This window comes from Lissotriton helveticus, chromosome 8, assembly GCF_964261635.1.
Source record: "Lissotriton helveticus chromosome 8, aLisHel1.1, whole genome shotgun sequence".
In the NCBI taxonomy this organism is placed as follows: Eukaryota; Metazoa; Chordata; class Amphibia; order Caudata; family Salamandridae; genus Lissotriton; species Lissotriton helveticus.
Window position 1 is genome coordinate 1,531,589,399 of NC_136069.1, and position 14,349 is coordinate 1,531,603,747.

At 44.2% G+C, this 14,349-nt stretch overlaps 1 protein-coding gene across 1 annotated transcript in view; it reads left to right on the forward strand.

Annotated features, from left to right (window-relative positions):
* Nucleotides 1-14,349, forward strand: part of LOC144772039 (retinal guanylyl cyclase 2-like) — a 590,168-nt gene that overhangs the window by 520,002 nt on the left and 55,817 nt on the right. Inside the window, exons 16-17 of the mRNA XM_078656243.1 lie at nucleotides 3,265-3,359; nucleotides 10,303-10,388. Coding sequence (XP_078512369.1) covers nucleotides 3,265-3,359; nucleotides 10,303-10,388 — 181 coding nt within the window. The remainder of the gene's footprint in view (nucleotides 1-3,264; nucleotides 3,360-10,302; nucleotides 10,389-14,349) is intronic.

Sequence of the window (14,349 nt, forward strand, 5' to 3'; positions counted from 1 at the left end):
TTGTGACAGTAAGAACATTTTTCAAGAAACTACGGCGCCATCAGAAAAATTGAACTCTGTGGAACCTGAGCTACTATTTCCGGACCAGACAGCACCCGGGAAAAGACGCTATAATTTCCGACCGAGAAAAACAGACTAAAGGAAAAGTGATTTATTTTTGATCCGAGAGAAAAACCTGTGGACTAATAAAATAATGAATTTTTTCCTTCCAAAATGCTATTTTGAAAATGCAGATTCTCCCATCTAGGTAACTTGCTTATTTTTGTTTTTTTGAACCGCCATCCGGGTTCCGCTGCTAGGGTCGCGGTTGACTAAAGACTTTTGGGTGCAGCTGACAACAATAGGTTGCTGGTTCCAGTTGGTCGAAGGGAGCCACCCTAGACTGACGGAAGCATCCCTTAGCAGAAACAACCTACCGCCGCGGGCAGCACCTTAGAGAGGATGGAGTTTCCTGATGTGGAGAGAACTGCCAGACAAATGAGCTTTAAGCAGAGACTTTTGAAAACAATGAGAAAGAACATTTTTATAATGATGTGTATTTTTATGATATTTAGCGTAATGGTGTTTTTGATAAGCTATTTTTTATTCTCTTCTCATATGACATTCACGCCTACTACATCACCCATACCTCCCCCTACTGTTTCCTCTCATTCTTTCCACTCTTTGCCTGACCACGAATCAAATAGGAGATTAGAGTTCATTAATAACTCCTTCGTTCAGCTATTACACCAACACCAACTTGTAATGAACACAACCAACTGTTGGGTGTGTGGTCTCATGCCCCACACCACGGACAGAGGTATCCCCTATTTGGTCCTGCCATTTAGTCACAATGGGTCAGTATGGGCATATAGGACAATGTTCATATATGCACGAGAAATCCAACCCCTACGTTCTGTAAAAGACAACCTCAAGACTAGCGCCCTAGTGAAGGGTATAGTTGACATGATCAAGGAAGTGACTTCTTACGAAGATACCCCCGACGATGAGATACTTGCATATGTAGGTTGGAATGTGACCGGATATGGCACTACACTAAGTGAGAAACAGCAAGCTAAGAGATCGTCCCCTATCTGGATCGTGCCCCATCAAGGGCACCTGTGTCTGCAAGGTATTGGTAGGAATTCCAGAGCTCAGCTAGGGAAGAGTGTCTGCACAGAAACGTATGTTTTTGGATCTCAGACTTCCCCCGCCTTTTTAGCCGCAAAGGGTACTTATTTCATCTGTCACGATAGAGCCTATACATGGTTGCCCCCTGACTTCTCGGGCTCATGTTTTGTTTCATTCCTGTTACCTCCCACCTACACAGCAGCGGCGGATTACCATCGGACAAGGACAGTCCGAGGTGTTTTGAGTAAAGAAGACACTGCGGGTCAAGAATTTGGTGACTTTGCAATGGGTATTCTGCCATTCTGGGGAGCCATGGTTAACAGCAGAAACATAAGGCAATTGACAAGGGTAGTTGAATCCACTGTGATCGAGACTGCCGGTGCCCTTAGTAACCTGACTGCTGAGCTCCAGTCGGATCGACTGATGACCCTTCAGAACCGGGTCGCTTTAGATGTAATACTTGCGGACCGGGGTGGAGTATGCAAATTGATCCAGTCCAGTTGTTGCATTTTCATTCCAGATAATGCTCCAACAGTGTACGGGGCCATCTCCAAACTACATAAGATTTCCGAATCTATTCATGTGGATAACGGAGATTGGTCATTAATGGGATGGCTCTGGGGACTGATATCTGCCTGGGGATGGAAAATTCTGATGGTCATTGGGATGGTCTTAGCCATTCTTTTCCTGTTCTGTCTATGCATACAGTGTGCTCCTGCAATATGTGGCCTCTGTGCTACATCATGTGTAAGGAAGCCTGTGTCAAGACACGAACTCAGCACTAGAATGATGTTGCAGCAACACCTCAATGACTTTAGGAATATAGATCTGGACTCAGATTAACATAAGGATAGATTAATTGCCTATGTAAGGGCAAAAGGAGGGTCTGTGGTTCTGAAAAATATGGATCCGTAACAGTACCGGACTCGAGAATAAAAACTTCGTCGAAATAGGACGAATTTGGTATCAAAAGACCGGAAATGACGAGTACATCAAGCACATGTATTTTCAGTATATTCGAGTGACAATTTCACCTCGAAATCGTCATTTACCTTCTGAACCCTTAATTGCATGTTGCCCTTTTCATAGGCCTTAATCCAGTCGAATTTGATTCCACAAGGACACGTACTCCTTAATCGACTTCTTCCTGACCCCAGTACAAGTTAGAACCATTGCCCCAGGCCGAGCTCGTTAGGTCAGTTCCCTCCCAGTGACCAAGCAAGATAGTATCTAGGCCCAACCGGCCATAAAGCCATTTCAGCACGCACACCTGCCATATCTCGCTCACATCTTTCTTCTTTCCTTTTCCTCATTTATTTTATGGTGGGGAGGTGACCATTTTTTATTAGGGGTCCAGCGATATCTGATGAAATGTTGGGCCTTGCCGGATGATTTGTTATGGGCATCACAACGTGAAATATGTACATGTCATCATGACTCTGCTTTCTTTTGTAATCAGTAACCATAAATGAAATACCGCTCACCCAAGGAATGTTTCGCCAAAGGGCAAATGTTATGTATAAGAAGAGAAGCCTAACTTTGTGAAAGTGTGCAGTCTCCTGAATATACTGGCATTGTACTTCTAGGACCCTGTCACCTTGGTTGCAGCCAATAAACTAATCTTTGACTTCACCTAGAAGACTCTGAAGTTTCTGTGGGTCTGACTCAGGAGAACCCGAGGTCTTTGGTGTGTTGATCCCCTGGCACCGCTGGGTTACCGGTTCGGTACCGGTTCCTAAAAACCCAGTACCTCACCTTGAAGTACTGATTCTGGTGATAACGTGCAATAAAAAAAGTGCAAATCTGTGATCTCAAACACTATCTAGAATACTTCTTTGTAATCAGCGCAAATCCTTGTTAGCAATGAGTGCCTTTAAAAACATGCATTATATATTTGAACCTTTCAATCTCCCTTGTGTTTGATATGTTTAAATGTGATTGAACGTTGTGGCTTCACATTCTTTGTTAATTTTAATTTACAATTAACAAAAGAATGTGAAGTCAGAACCTTCAATCACACTCTAATACTCTCCAGTGCTAGAGCTGTGCTATATAATATAAACATTATTCAATAAATATTGATCTAAATTTCAATGAGAAATATTATAGAAGTTTCTTTAACAATGATTTCTCAATCTTCTTTTTTTTTTGCAGCTTACAGAATCCATGTCAACCAAAGCACGGTGAAAACACTCCACACTCTAAATGAAGGTTATAAAATAGCACTCAGAGGAAAAACAGAATTAAAGGTAAGTAGCACATGTCATGTATAAGAATAGAATCCAAAGCCATTTCTATCTGGATGATATCTGACCCATGTACCCTGAACAGAGAAAACAAAAAAATAACATTAACATTATGCTTGCATTTGTATCCTGCACTACCCTTAATAAAAAGTATTCCTCATGACTATGAACAATCATCATTGGGAAGCTAGTAAATCAGAAAAGTCAATGTGGAGAAACCAAGCATGTTGGACCTCCGGTAGATAAGTATTTCATATCTTAGAAGCAGTGATTACAATACTGGCCCCAGTTTTGGGTAGAAGACCGTACACTGGATGAATGAATCCCAATCAAAGTAATTAATTTAAAGATTTTCTGCAATCAAACATGTTTCTTAAAAAGACAGGGCCTGAAAAGTTGAACCATGTCGGCAAACGTGTGAGCCACATTCACAAGGCAGCCTTCTATAGGCATGTTAAGAGTGATGCTTGGGGGGGCGTGGCCAACTGCCGGACATGGAGGACGTGAGCTGAAAGAGCTCTGTCCCATATCCTGTACTAGTCTGGACCTACACGGATGGGTCACCCATCCTTCAACAGCAGAACACTTCTGGGACCGATGACTGCATTTTGAGCCCCCTGGACTCTGCGGATCCTGTTCATTTCTGTGCTATTCCTGGACGACACCGGGGCTGTGGAGTGACGGAGGGTGGAGCCGCGTCTGCTGCGAGGAGCTCCCGCTGAAACTCGCAGCTCCTGCCGTGCCTGCTGCGGACATAAGCGATTTTGCCAAAGGAGATGCTGGCACTGTTCCTGGTTGGTGCTAGTGAAGGAGGTGACTGCAGCAGAAGACTGAATGCCCGATTTGATATGCGACAGCAACTGCCGCGAAAACAAAATGGCGGATGTCGACGGCCGCGAACCCGACCAGCGCACGTATTGGTGGACGCAGGAGGTGCTCCGGTGAGTGACTGAGCACTTGGGGAGAACACTGGCAATGCGAAGGGTGGGTGCTGCGGGTGCCTCCCCCCCTAACGGGGACATATCCTGGCGAGTACATTAAAAGCCTGTGAGAGGAGGCGTATAGGGAGAGCCTGTGTAGGGACGCCCCTGCTCCTGAGACAGATGCCGCTATAATCCCCGCTGAATACGAAGGGAAAAATGTAAAATGTAAATGTAGTATACTTGTAAAGCGCACAGCTGCCCCAGCAACGGGGCGTCCCGGCGCTGTATAACTCTGGGGAACCCGTCCTGGCTTTCCCTGTGGGATGGTCCCTGCTGGGAGTCCCCAAGGTGGAGCCAGGCATCCCCGGAATTGGTGGGGCCGTTGTGGAGATTAGGCAAGCTAATGCCCAGAGTTGCCGAGTGTGATCTCTGATTAGAGTAAGCACCGAAGCGAGAATTATCGAGTCCGCTGACCAAGGTCCACGACCCTGCCGTGTCGGGAATCGAACCCTGGTCCCGGGCCGACTTCTGCTCTCGGGTCTGCCGCCTCTAACCAGTGAGCCACACTACTCCACTACACCTGCACGAAGACACATGAGGGTGGCCTACGCCCGCTGCCCCAGCCTCTTTACATGAATTGAAAAAACGCTGCTGGGACTAACGAACTGTATCGCTGCCAAGGCCGCTTATGAGCACTGGCGCCCCCGCCCCCATGATTGGTGGCTACATGCACTAATGGTAATGATCTCTACCTGCTGGCTGCCCTGGCTGCAGTGGAGTGCCCAAGACCAAACTGGGGGTGCATTGGTACTGCCACCTTTGGTACTGATTTATTGTTCATGATTTGTGAGGAGACCAGCATTCCTGACGGTGTACATGGGGAGTGAGTGACCGGTGCATGGCTGGGATCAGAGACCCATTACACATGGCTGCATGCATAGTTTGTTTTCATCTTTGGCCTGAGCCTACCTGTGAGTATATAACTGCAAGGAGAAGTGCTCTGGTGGCCCCTCAAGTAAACATCCTGGAGCAGAGACGGCCAGCGGACGCCGTGGCACAATGGGACGCACTAAAAACAAACAAGCCGACGCGACCGCCGGCGACGCATAGTTCGTTTACACCTTTGGCCTGAGCCTACCTGTGAGTATATAACTGCAAGGTGAAGTGCCCTGGTGGCCCCACAAGTAAACACCCTGGAGCAGAGATGGCCGGCAGTCGCCGTGGCACAATGGGAAACATTAAAAACAAACAAGCCGACGCGACTGCCGGTGTCGATGTGCAGCTTACATTTAGCAGTGACCCCTCCAATGCTTCGGATAATGATGTGATACCTCCCACGGGGACGGATCCCCACGATGCTAAGCTGGACCTAATTCTGAAGGAGATACATGACTCACAAAAAGCGCTGGAGGGGCGAATGGGGAAGATGTCCACCAATCTAGGTTTACTGCAGGCGTACCACAAGTAGCTGGTCGACAAGGTCAAATCGAATACTTTGCCAGTGGACGATCTCATACCCCAGCAGACCATGCATTCCACCCAGCTAGAACAATTCCAACGCCAACTGAAGGGCTTGCAGGACAGAGAGGATGACGCATAAGGGAGGTCCCGCTGCAACAATGTCCGCATACTTGGAATACCGGAGCGCAGCGAGGAATTCAACCCCACCCAGTTTGTAGAGGACTGGCTCAGGGACCATGTGGTGAAAGCGGGCCTAACATCCCTGTACAGTGTGGAGCGAGCGCACCGAGTGCCGCCCAGACCTCTTCAACCAGGCGCACCACCCCACCCGCTGATAGCACGCATACTACATTATAAGGACCGCAACATGATCCTACGGGCCGTTATAGAGAAAATGCTCCAATACGATTTGAGAATAGGACAATTTCTGTCTACCCAGATTTTACCCCGGTAGTCCAGAAAGCTAGAGCTACTTTTCAAGGAATCAAAAAGAACCTACATGCACGCAACTTGAAATATGCACTGCTTTTTCCAGCTCGACTGAAGGTTGTTTATAGACAAAAATCGATCTTTTTTGAAAGCTCGGCGGAATCGGCGGACTGGCTCAAAATAACTTTTACACTGGAGACCTCATAGACCTCACTTCCGTCAGGACAACCACATCGTGCCTCCCCGCTGCGGACTGCTGGACTACTCAGGCCAGGAAATGGCAGTAGTGTGGACACTATGGACGCTGGCCCAACTTTGGAACAGATCACGAACAGACAGCAAGATGCACTCCTGATGGCGGCGGCGTTGGCTGCTCATGATGCTCAAACTGCAGCGACTTCAGTGCACTCATCGAATGCGGCCACGGTGCGCTTGGACTCTGAGACTAGCAGAACGTTGTTCCCCTGGATCACGGCTCAAATTGCCAGAGACTTCTAATGTTGAGTTCCGGGATGATCGGGAGTGGTAATATATAAAGATGCTATGCAATATATACTACTGTTGATGACTGCTTTAGTAGGTCTAGTGTAACTAAGCTGTATAGGGAAGTGTGCTAACATAACTAATCCTGGGCGTAGTATGCATAGCAGCACTACAGGTAGTTTCACGTAGTATACTTTGAACTACAGATAGTACACTTAGTACTGCGTAGCGTAGCTGATGGCACCGTGTACTTGTCTGCACTGTGAAATAATTGCAAATGGCATTCTGCACAGTACCAGTTATGATAAAATAGGTATCTCTATCTTTATATGCTAAAGAGCATAGAGTACTTTCACAAAAGTGAAACTGAAAAATAAGCAAGCAGTGAGAGAGGTGAGGATTTTGGGATCCTCCCTAACCTAGGGAGAGTACCAAGCAGATGCCCTGAAAACAAAAAGCACATCTTATTGAACGATTTGGTGGTGGTCCCATCATCTTAGGACCACCCCAAGCACAGTTATTGGCAAAAAACAATCCCAACCAAAGGCCCTGCAAAGCATTATGGGATGAGATTAGCAGTGGGCAGTGAATGTTATACAAAGAGCTGCAGTTCAACTGGTGGTTACTAGATGTCCCTCACAAGTCACCCGGGCGAGCACGGGTCGGCATATCTCTCGGCAATACACGGTGGCTCGGGGTACCCAACAGGGATGCCCCTTGTCGCCGTTGTTGTTTATCCAGGCGCTGGAACCACTTCTGCACAGACTCCGTTCTTTCTCAAGCTGTAGGGGGATAAGGCAAGGTCATGCATCTCACACTGTTTCTGCTTACGGAGATGATCTCATTCTTTATATCAAAGACATGGATACAGATCCTCATCCAATGCCCTCCATCTTTGCGTAATTCCAAGAACTTTCTGGCATGGCTATTAATGCTGCCAAGTCGTATGCCTATGTCTTTGATAGCTCGGTGAGAAGCGGTCAATTTACGTTCGGCCCTATGACTTTTCACAGAGCACCTGATACTTTTAAATATCTCGGGATACAGATTTACCATGATGCCACGGATCTCCTAGATGGCAACTTAACATGCACGATTACTGCTCTCAAATCTCAGATCCACTTCTGGATCTCGCTGCACCTATCGGTTGCGGCCCAAGTAGCCATCACTAAAATGATGCTGTTGCCGCGGCTACTTTATTACTTCACCAATCTACCTATACTTGTACCCTCGAGGATTTTTAAAGTATTGAACTCCTTATTGATAGAGCTAGTCTAGGGCATGGGTCGCAGACGTATCAGCCTGGCAAAACTACAATTACCACGAAACAAGGGGGGATTGGGTACCAGAATTGCACGGATATTGCTACACTAGTCAACTGCAGTGGCTGGCATTTTGACTTGCAGGACCACATTTTCAAGAATTGGAAATGTCACTGCGGGACAAGGACAAGTGGATCATCCACAGGCTCTCACTGCCTCAGGCCTTCCTACCAGCATCGACACCCCACTTGCTACGGATAGCCATTACTTACTGGAGGAGCGCAGTGAGGTACACTGAACGTACACCACCGTATGCTCCCACCATTCCGCTGCTAGGTGTCCCCACAAGAACGGGACTGGTCACTAACCTTGCTTTACAGGCATGGACTGATGCAGGCATTACCACGATAGGAGAGTTCGTTTCTGAGGGTGTATTAATGACACATGCTACATTTATACGCGTACATGGTGCCCCCGATACACTGTTCCTACTACATACACATATATCAAGATATATGTGTATGTAGTAGGAACAGTGTATCCAGATATATACGCCATACATGGTCCCCAGAGGATACTGCACCAACCACGAACACGCTACTTACCATGCAATACCTGATGGGACATGGGGCACGCCTGACAAAATGGTTGACTCACAGGATTCGGACTGAAACGGCGATCTCATTACGACCATTGCGCGACAGATGGGAAGAGGACGTGGGCCCTGAATTTACAGACAAGGAATGGGACAATATACTGGACTATCCCAAAAAGGTGTCTCGTTACCCTAAATTTAAATTTATTCAATTGAGGTTACTCCACAGAGCCTATTCAACCCCGTGCAGATTGTGTACTATGTTTCCGGGGACAAGTAATACCTGCCCACGCTGCTACGCACCCAACTCAGGGCTGATACACATGGTATGGGACTGCCCTAGACCGGGACACTACTGGACGACGGTATGCAAAATAATGACGGATATAACCCCGGTGCATCATAACGACACATTGGAATACTGTATTTTGGGACTAAGCCCCGTGGAAAGAAGGGTAATCCCATTCATCGGTTTGCTAATCTTGCGCTCCTTCTAGCTAAAAGAGCCATAACCACACGAAGGAAAGCCGCTAGGGCTCTGTCCCTACAGGATTAGCATACGGAAGTAGTGAGATGGGGTAAGGCGGAAGGGGCTGAACTAAAAAGAGAGGGGTATAGAGGCCTAGGAAATTACCAATATCAATGAGCTGGAATGCAATGATGGAGGAATATGTAGCAATAGATATATTATCCTACTAAGGGGTCATGACGCCATCTGCTGGGGTCTTGGACCACTGGCATGGGACACACAGCCTCCTTACAGCATCAAGGGGATCTATTACTTAATATAGCAGGAATGCACAGTACACCTAGGACAGACTGTGGATCTGAGATACACGCAAATTTCAGATCTGGACATGTGAAAGTGCTACTATAGGGTACTTGTTGTCAAGCTTTCGGGGAGTGGGAGGGTTGGGTAAGTTTTGTTAGGATGGTATAGATGTGATAGGTCATGATAGATTTCATTAACCATATGTTATGCTAGACTTCTGATGTAGGCGAGAATGTTGTGCACTATCCATAATGTCCTGCTGTTAGAGACTCATTCAACGATGTAAGACTTTTATTCAATGACATACAGGGACTCTTGTAGACCCTATGCAATGTGAATGTGAACTCTTCTAATTTGGTTGTAGACATATGTAACTATGCCATGTATCAGTATGTTCATGTCTCACTCCACGATGTCTGGATAATTGCTGTGGAAAATCAATAAAAATAAATGCTCAATTAAACCTCTAGATCACCCACAATATATATCATGGTAATTGATGTAAGTCAGATGGCATGTAAACAATGTCACATGGAGCAGGGTTGTCACTTCACTATGATATCCTGGAACCTTGTGATGTAACCTCTCTCTTTAGATTTAATAGAGTAGCACCAAATGTGTCTCATAAGAAAGAATATATGTTATAGAATAGAGCTAGACCAAACTCAGTTGTTCTCTGTTTATTGTCTTACTGCCTCTGAATTCAGCCTCATTCACTGAAAAAGTTCAGGACTGAGTTGTTAATCCATCACTTAATGATAGACATTTATGGGAACTGAATAAACATGGAAAAATAATCAAGCAGATGGCATACTTGCTTTAATTTTATTAGTATGGGTCAGTAGGAGCATCATGGAGAACAGTAAACCATTAAAAAAAAACATGCATACGACTGAGAAAAATGTAAACATTAAAACCTCAAGTTACAAAGTCATTACTCACACATCTGCCAAGGACATGATTTCCCAGACAAATGTTTGTATTATTTTTGCTGCATATTTCATTCTGTTTTGAATTTTAGGGTAAAGGAGTGGAGGAAACATTTTGGCTAGTAGGAAAGGAAGGTTTTACAAAACCATTGCCTAATCCACCCGATGTAAAGCCTGGGTAAGTAAAGTCCAATTTGCTCTTAAACGTAAATTAGTACAGCTAGTCCAGTATTGTTTTCAAATGTTACTCTTGATTCTTGTTCATTCATATAAAACCTACACATCTTGTATGAGTCTGTCTGATATTGTACTCAATGTGGGTGCCCTAATCATTATTATATATTTTCAATATTTTTCCAAAGGAAAATATTTTTTCATATATCCAGAGAAGGTATTTATTATCCCAGTAGTATATAAGTGTTGGCGAACATTGTTTTTCTAAAATCATGAAGGATACTTTACGGTGTAAAATGTACACCGCTGGAAGTGAAGCAAGCAAAAACTTAATACATGTAGTAAATCAAATTATCCACTTTTACTTAGAAAGGTCACCACTTTTTGCAAGTGCAGATTGCACCGATAGCCTATGTCCCAACACAGAGTAAGGGGTATCCTTAACCCTCTCCTGCATTGTCTCTCAAATGATGGAGTGGTATACATGTTGTGCCTACTTGGAATTTGAACCAGTTCACAAAAAAAGAAAGTGAATACTGTAAACACATTCGTTGATCTATTGAGAACGGGACAGTATAAAATATTGCTCATCAAGCACTTATAAATAGGGCTGCTGCTCTAAGTGTAAGCTCTCTCATATACGACAGCTAAGTTGGAGAGAGATAGATTGTCAGCCTTTCTTCATTCCTGGGTTAATAGCTTTTTTGCTCTTGGGGGAATGCTAGTTCCTTGGGTTAAAACCAAAGTTCTCCTAAAATAGCTTCTAATGAAGGAATTTGGGGCATGAGTCACTAACCTTTTCGGTGATTAGTGGTGAGTAGCAGTATCCTAGTTTTGTTTCAGGTGTGAATTGCACCTGATATGTTAGACTTAATTCACAAAATATTTTCTAGGAGTAGTTACGGCTTACTCCAGACTAAAGTGCAACTTACTCCTTAGGTGGACAACTCCATCACAATGCTGATTTCACCCCCAAAAGTATGCGCCACATACAACAAAACAACAGATGCCTCTCAGACCAATTTTTCCCAATAAAAGTGCATGATAAAATATATTTATTGTGTGATGTCACAGCTGTTGAACATAAACTACCCTGTAGACCACTGACAGACTGTCTGGGTTATTTCTGATAGCAATCACTAGGGGATCTGCCACAGGTCAGGCACTAGAGCATCCAGCTCTGTCTGATGCCCTGAGGGGACATTAGCTTCCCTTAAATGTAAACCTTCATTCATGTTTTCACTCTGGGTGCCTTGTAAATATTGAATTTATCATTGTGGGTCTGGGTCCAAAACAGAGGAACTCTTCCTTCAAGACTTTGTTTTTGTCTAGGTAACTTAAAATGTCCATAATCTGTTCCATTTTGTTTGATTTTTACTATATGCAGAAGATTGGCTATTTTACCAAAATGATCTACTGTTGTTTTTCCATCAAAAACTGTTCCTGGTCTTTGTAGTTAAGTTATACAGAAATGTTTACATCTAAAATTGTTTTACAGACTCATTTTTTCATTTTATTAGTTCTGACCACATGTGCTAAAACTAGAAAATGTGCACCCCGCACGCTATTCTGTTCATCTGTGACTTTCATAAGAACTCATGTAGGCTTCCAATTTGACACTTTTCGAATTGTGGGGGATCACCTCTCTTACATTTTAATGAGCATGTAACCCAAATACCATATATTTTTATATAATTATCTGCAGGAATTTCGTTCTGGCTTAGACTAGTTAAGTAGTTGAATATCTAAGTAGTTGAAAACCAAGTGATAATGTAGCATTAGTTAATAATGCGCTAATAAATGGAGAAAGAACTTTTCCATAGCCATGTTACTGACTTTCCATTAAAATCCCCAGTTTGTGGAGAAATAAGGAGCTTTGAACAGATCCCCAAATAGCTTCAGTCTCATCTTACAAAGGTACATAACTGCAATAGACCCCCCTCCAATATGTTTACTCAAAAAAAGGTAGCCTGGGATTAAAATACCTTGTAGGATGGTTATCTTGCTTCATATTTAATTTGCCCCTGTATGAGGACTTTAAGACCTACTCCAGCTTTTTGAAGAATGTGTCTACATCTATGAAGAAGGAGATAGAATTATGGGCATAGCATTGACCATTAGCAGTTCTTACTTTTAAAACTCTGAGTTGGATGTTTAGAAATTGGTATTCAATTTATGGAAACATTGTCACTGGTACATTTCGAATTATGAATTTGTGTACTCTTGAACATGTGCAAGGCTCTGAAGAGGGAAACAGCACATGGCGAGCACATGGCTAACTAAAATGGCTGTCAAATACAAAATGGCTTTCAGCTCATGTTAACAAATCCCTGCAATCTTTAACAGATAGTCCTTTTAGCATGAGCTAAAGACATTCCTATGATCCAGTAGGAACATAGAAAATATTTGCACATTCATTTTCATAAATTTATCAATATCCTAATGTATTGCTAGGTGGGCATTTTCCATTCTAAACATTTCAATAAGCGCATACATTTAAGGCATAAGCAGGAATACAAAGGGAACATAGCATTGGGTCATAATTAACATACAGATAGCAGGAGAGAGTAATGACCATTATCACTAACCGAATTATCATTTTTCACAACCCTAAGCAAAAGCAAATCCTAGAATCATCTAGTAAAAACATTTTCAGGGCTCCTATGCATTTCAGTGACCATTCATTTCAATTTCAGAATAGCCAACAGCACATATCTAATACAATAAACTTCCAATTGACTTTTACATTTTCCTTTTATGAGGGCTAGAACATCAATCATATCTGGGACCAGGAGGACCACACAGGGCCATAGGAATTAGGACAAATAGCTGCAAAGGGCTGCTCTTCCTCAAAAACGGGACCACTAAAGGGGTACATCATTAATAAGAAAAAGAAAAAGTCCTTGGGGAAATTGAAGCCGCTGTACAACCAAGCCAGAGGGGAGTCTTCTCCCTGTGTCCATTTCAGCCTCACAGGCTGGCTCTTGTTGTTTCCACGGTGCAGCTGCACAACTCGCAACTCAAGAATCACAGCCCAGTTTTAAGGAAAAAGTTTCTTCTTTCAGGACAGGGCAGTCACCCACCAGGGCAAATGCTCTCAGCGATCCTGTCCAGTGTCTCAGGCAGTGCACCAGTTTTCTTCACTTCAATCTAACAGGCACCAGAGACACAGCACCTGTACCCTAAACTCAAGTCCTTCCCTAACTCCTGTATTGCTCTGCCGGCGCACTGCTCATTCGTTGGGGCCACACATTGCATCCAGTGTGCTCAGGCACCTCTTGACCAACAAACAAAGGTGTAAACTTGCATTCACTCTGGGACCATGATTCAGAGGCCTGATGCTAGGATCTCTGAAGCAACCCTTGTTTCAAAAGGGGTCACCTCAAACAAAGCTTCCTCGCCATTCTGGTCGGTCTGTGACTCTCAGCTGGGCATCAAAAACTTGATCCACAATTTCTCCTTTCTGGTTTGTGATCCCGTCTTTCGCCCAAGACAGTGGCAGGGGTACACATTTCATCTCAGGGCTTCTGCCTTCACTGAGGTCCTAGTTGCCAGCAATGCCTGTGCTAGTTACCTTCACCTAGGCTAAAAGCTGGACTGGTGCTGACGCTGACTCCCTAGGCTGAATCTAATGTCCGGGCCCCTCTGGCAATGGTTGTAAGGCAGCAAATATCTATTGGTGGACAGAACAAAAGGTCTTTAGACAAGTCACAGAAACAGTTTATCAACAGAGAGGATAGTCTCAGAATATTCCCTAGTCTTGGGACGCCCCATATATTAGCAAGGCACCCAAGAACCACGTCCATCTATATATGTGAGAGTAAACAAAACAACAGCTTGGACCTATTGGCAAGTATAAAAAGAACTCTTTGGTGAACTGACAAGAGTAATACATCACCCAATCCCAAGCAGCCAAGGAAGTCTGTGTTCATTTACTAAACTCCGAGGAAAAGAGAAAAACAACA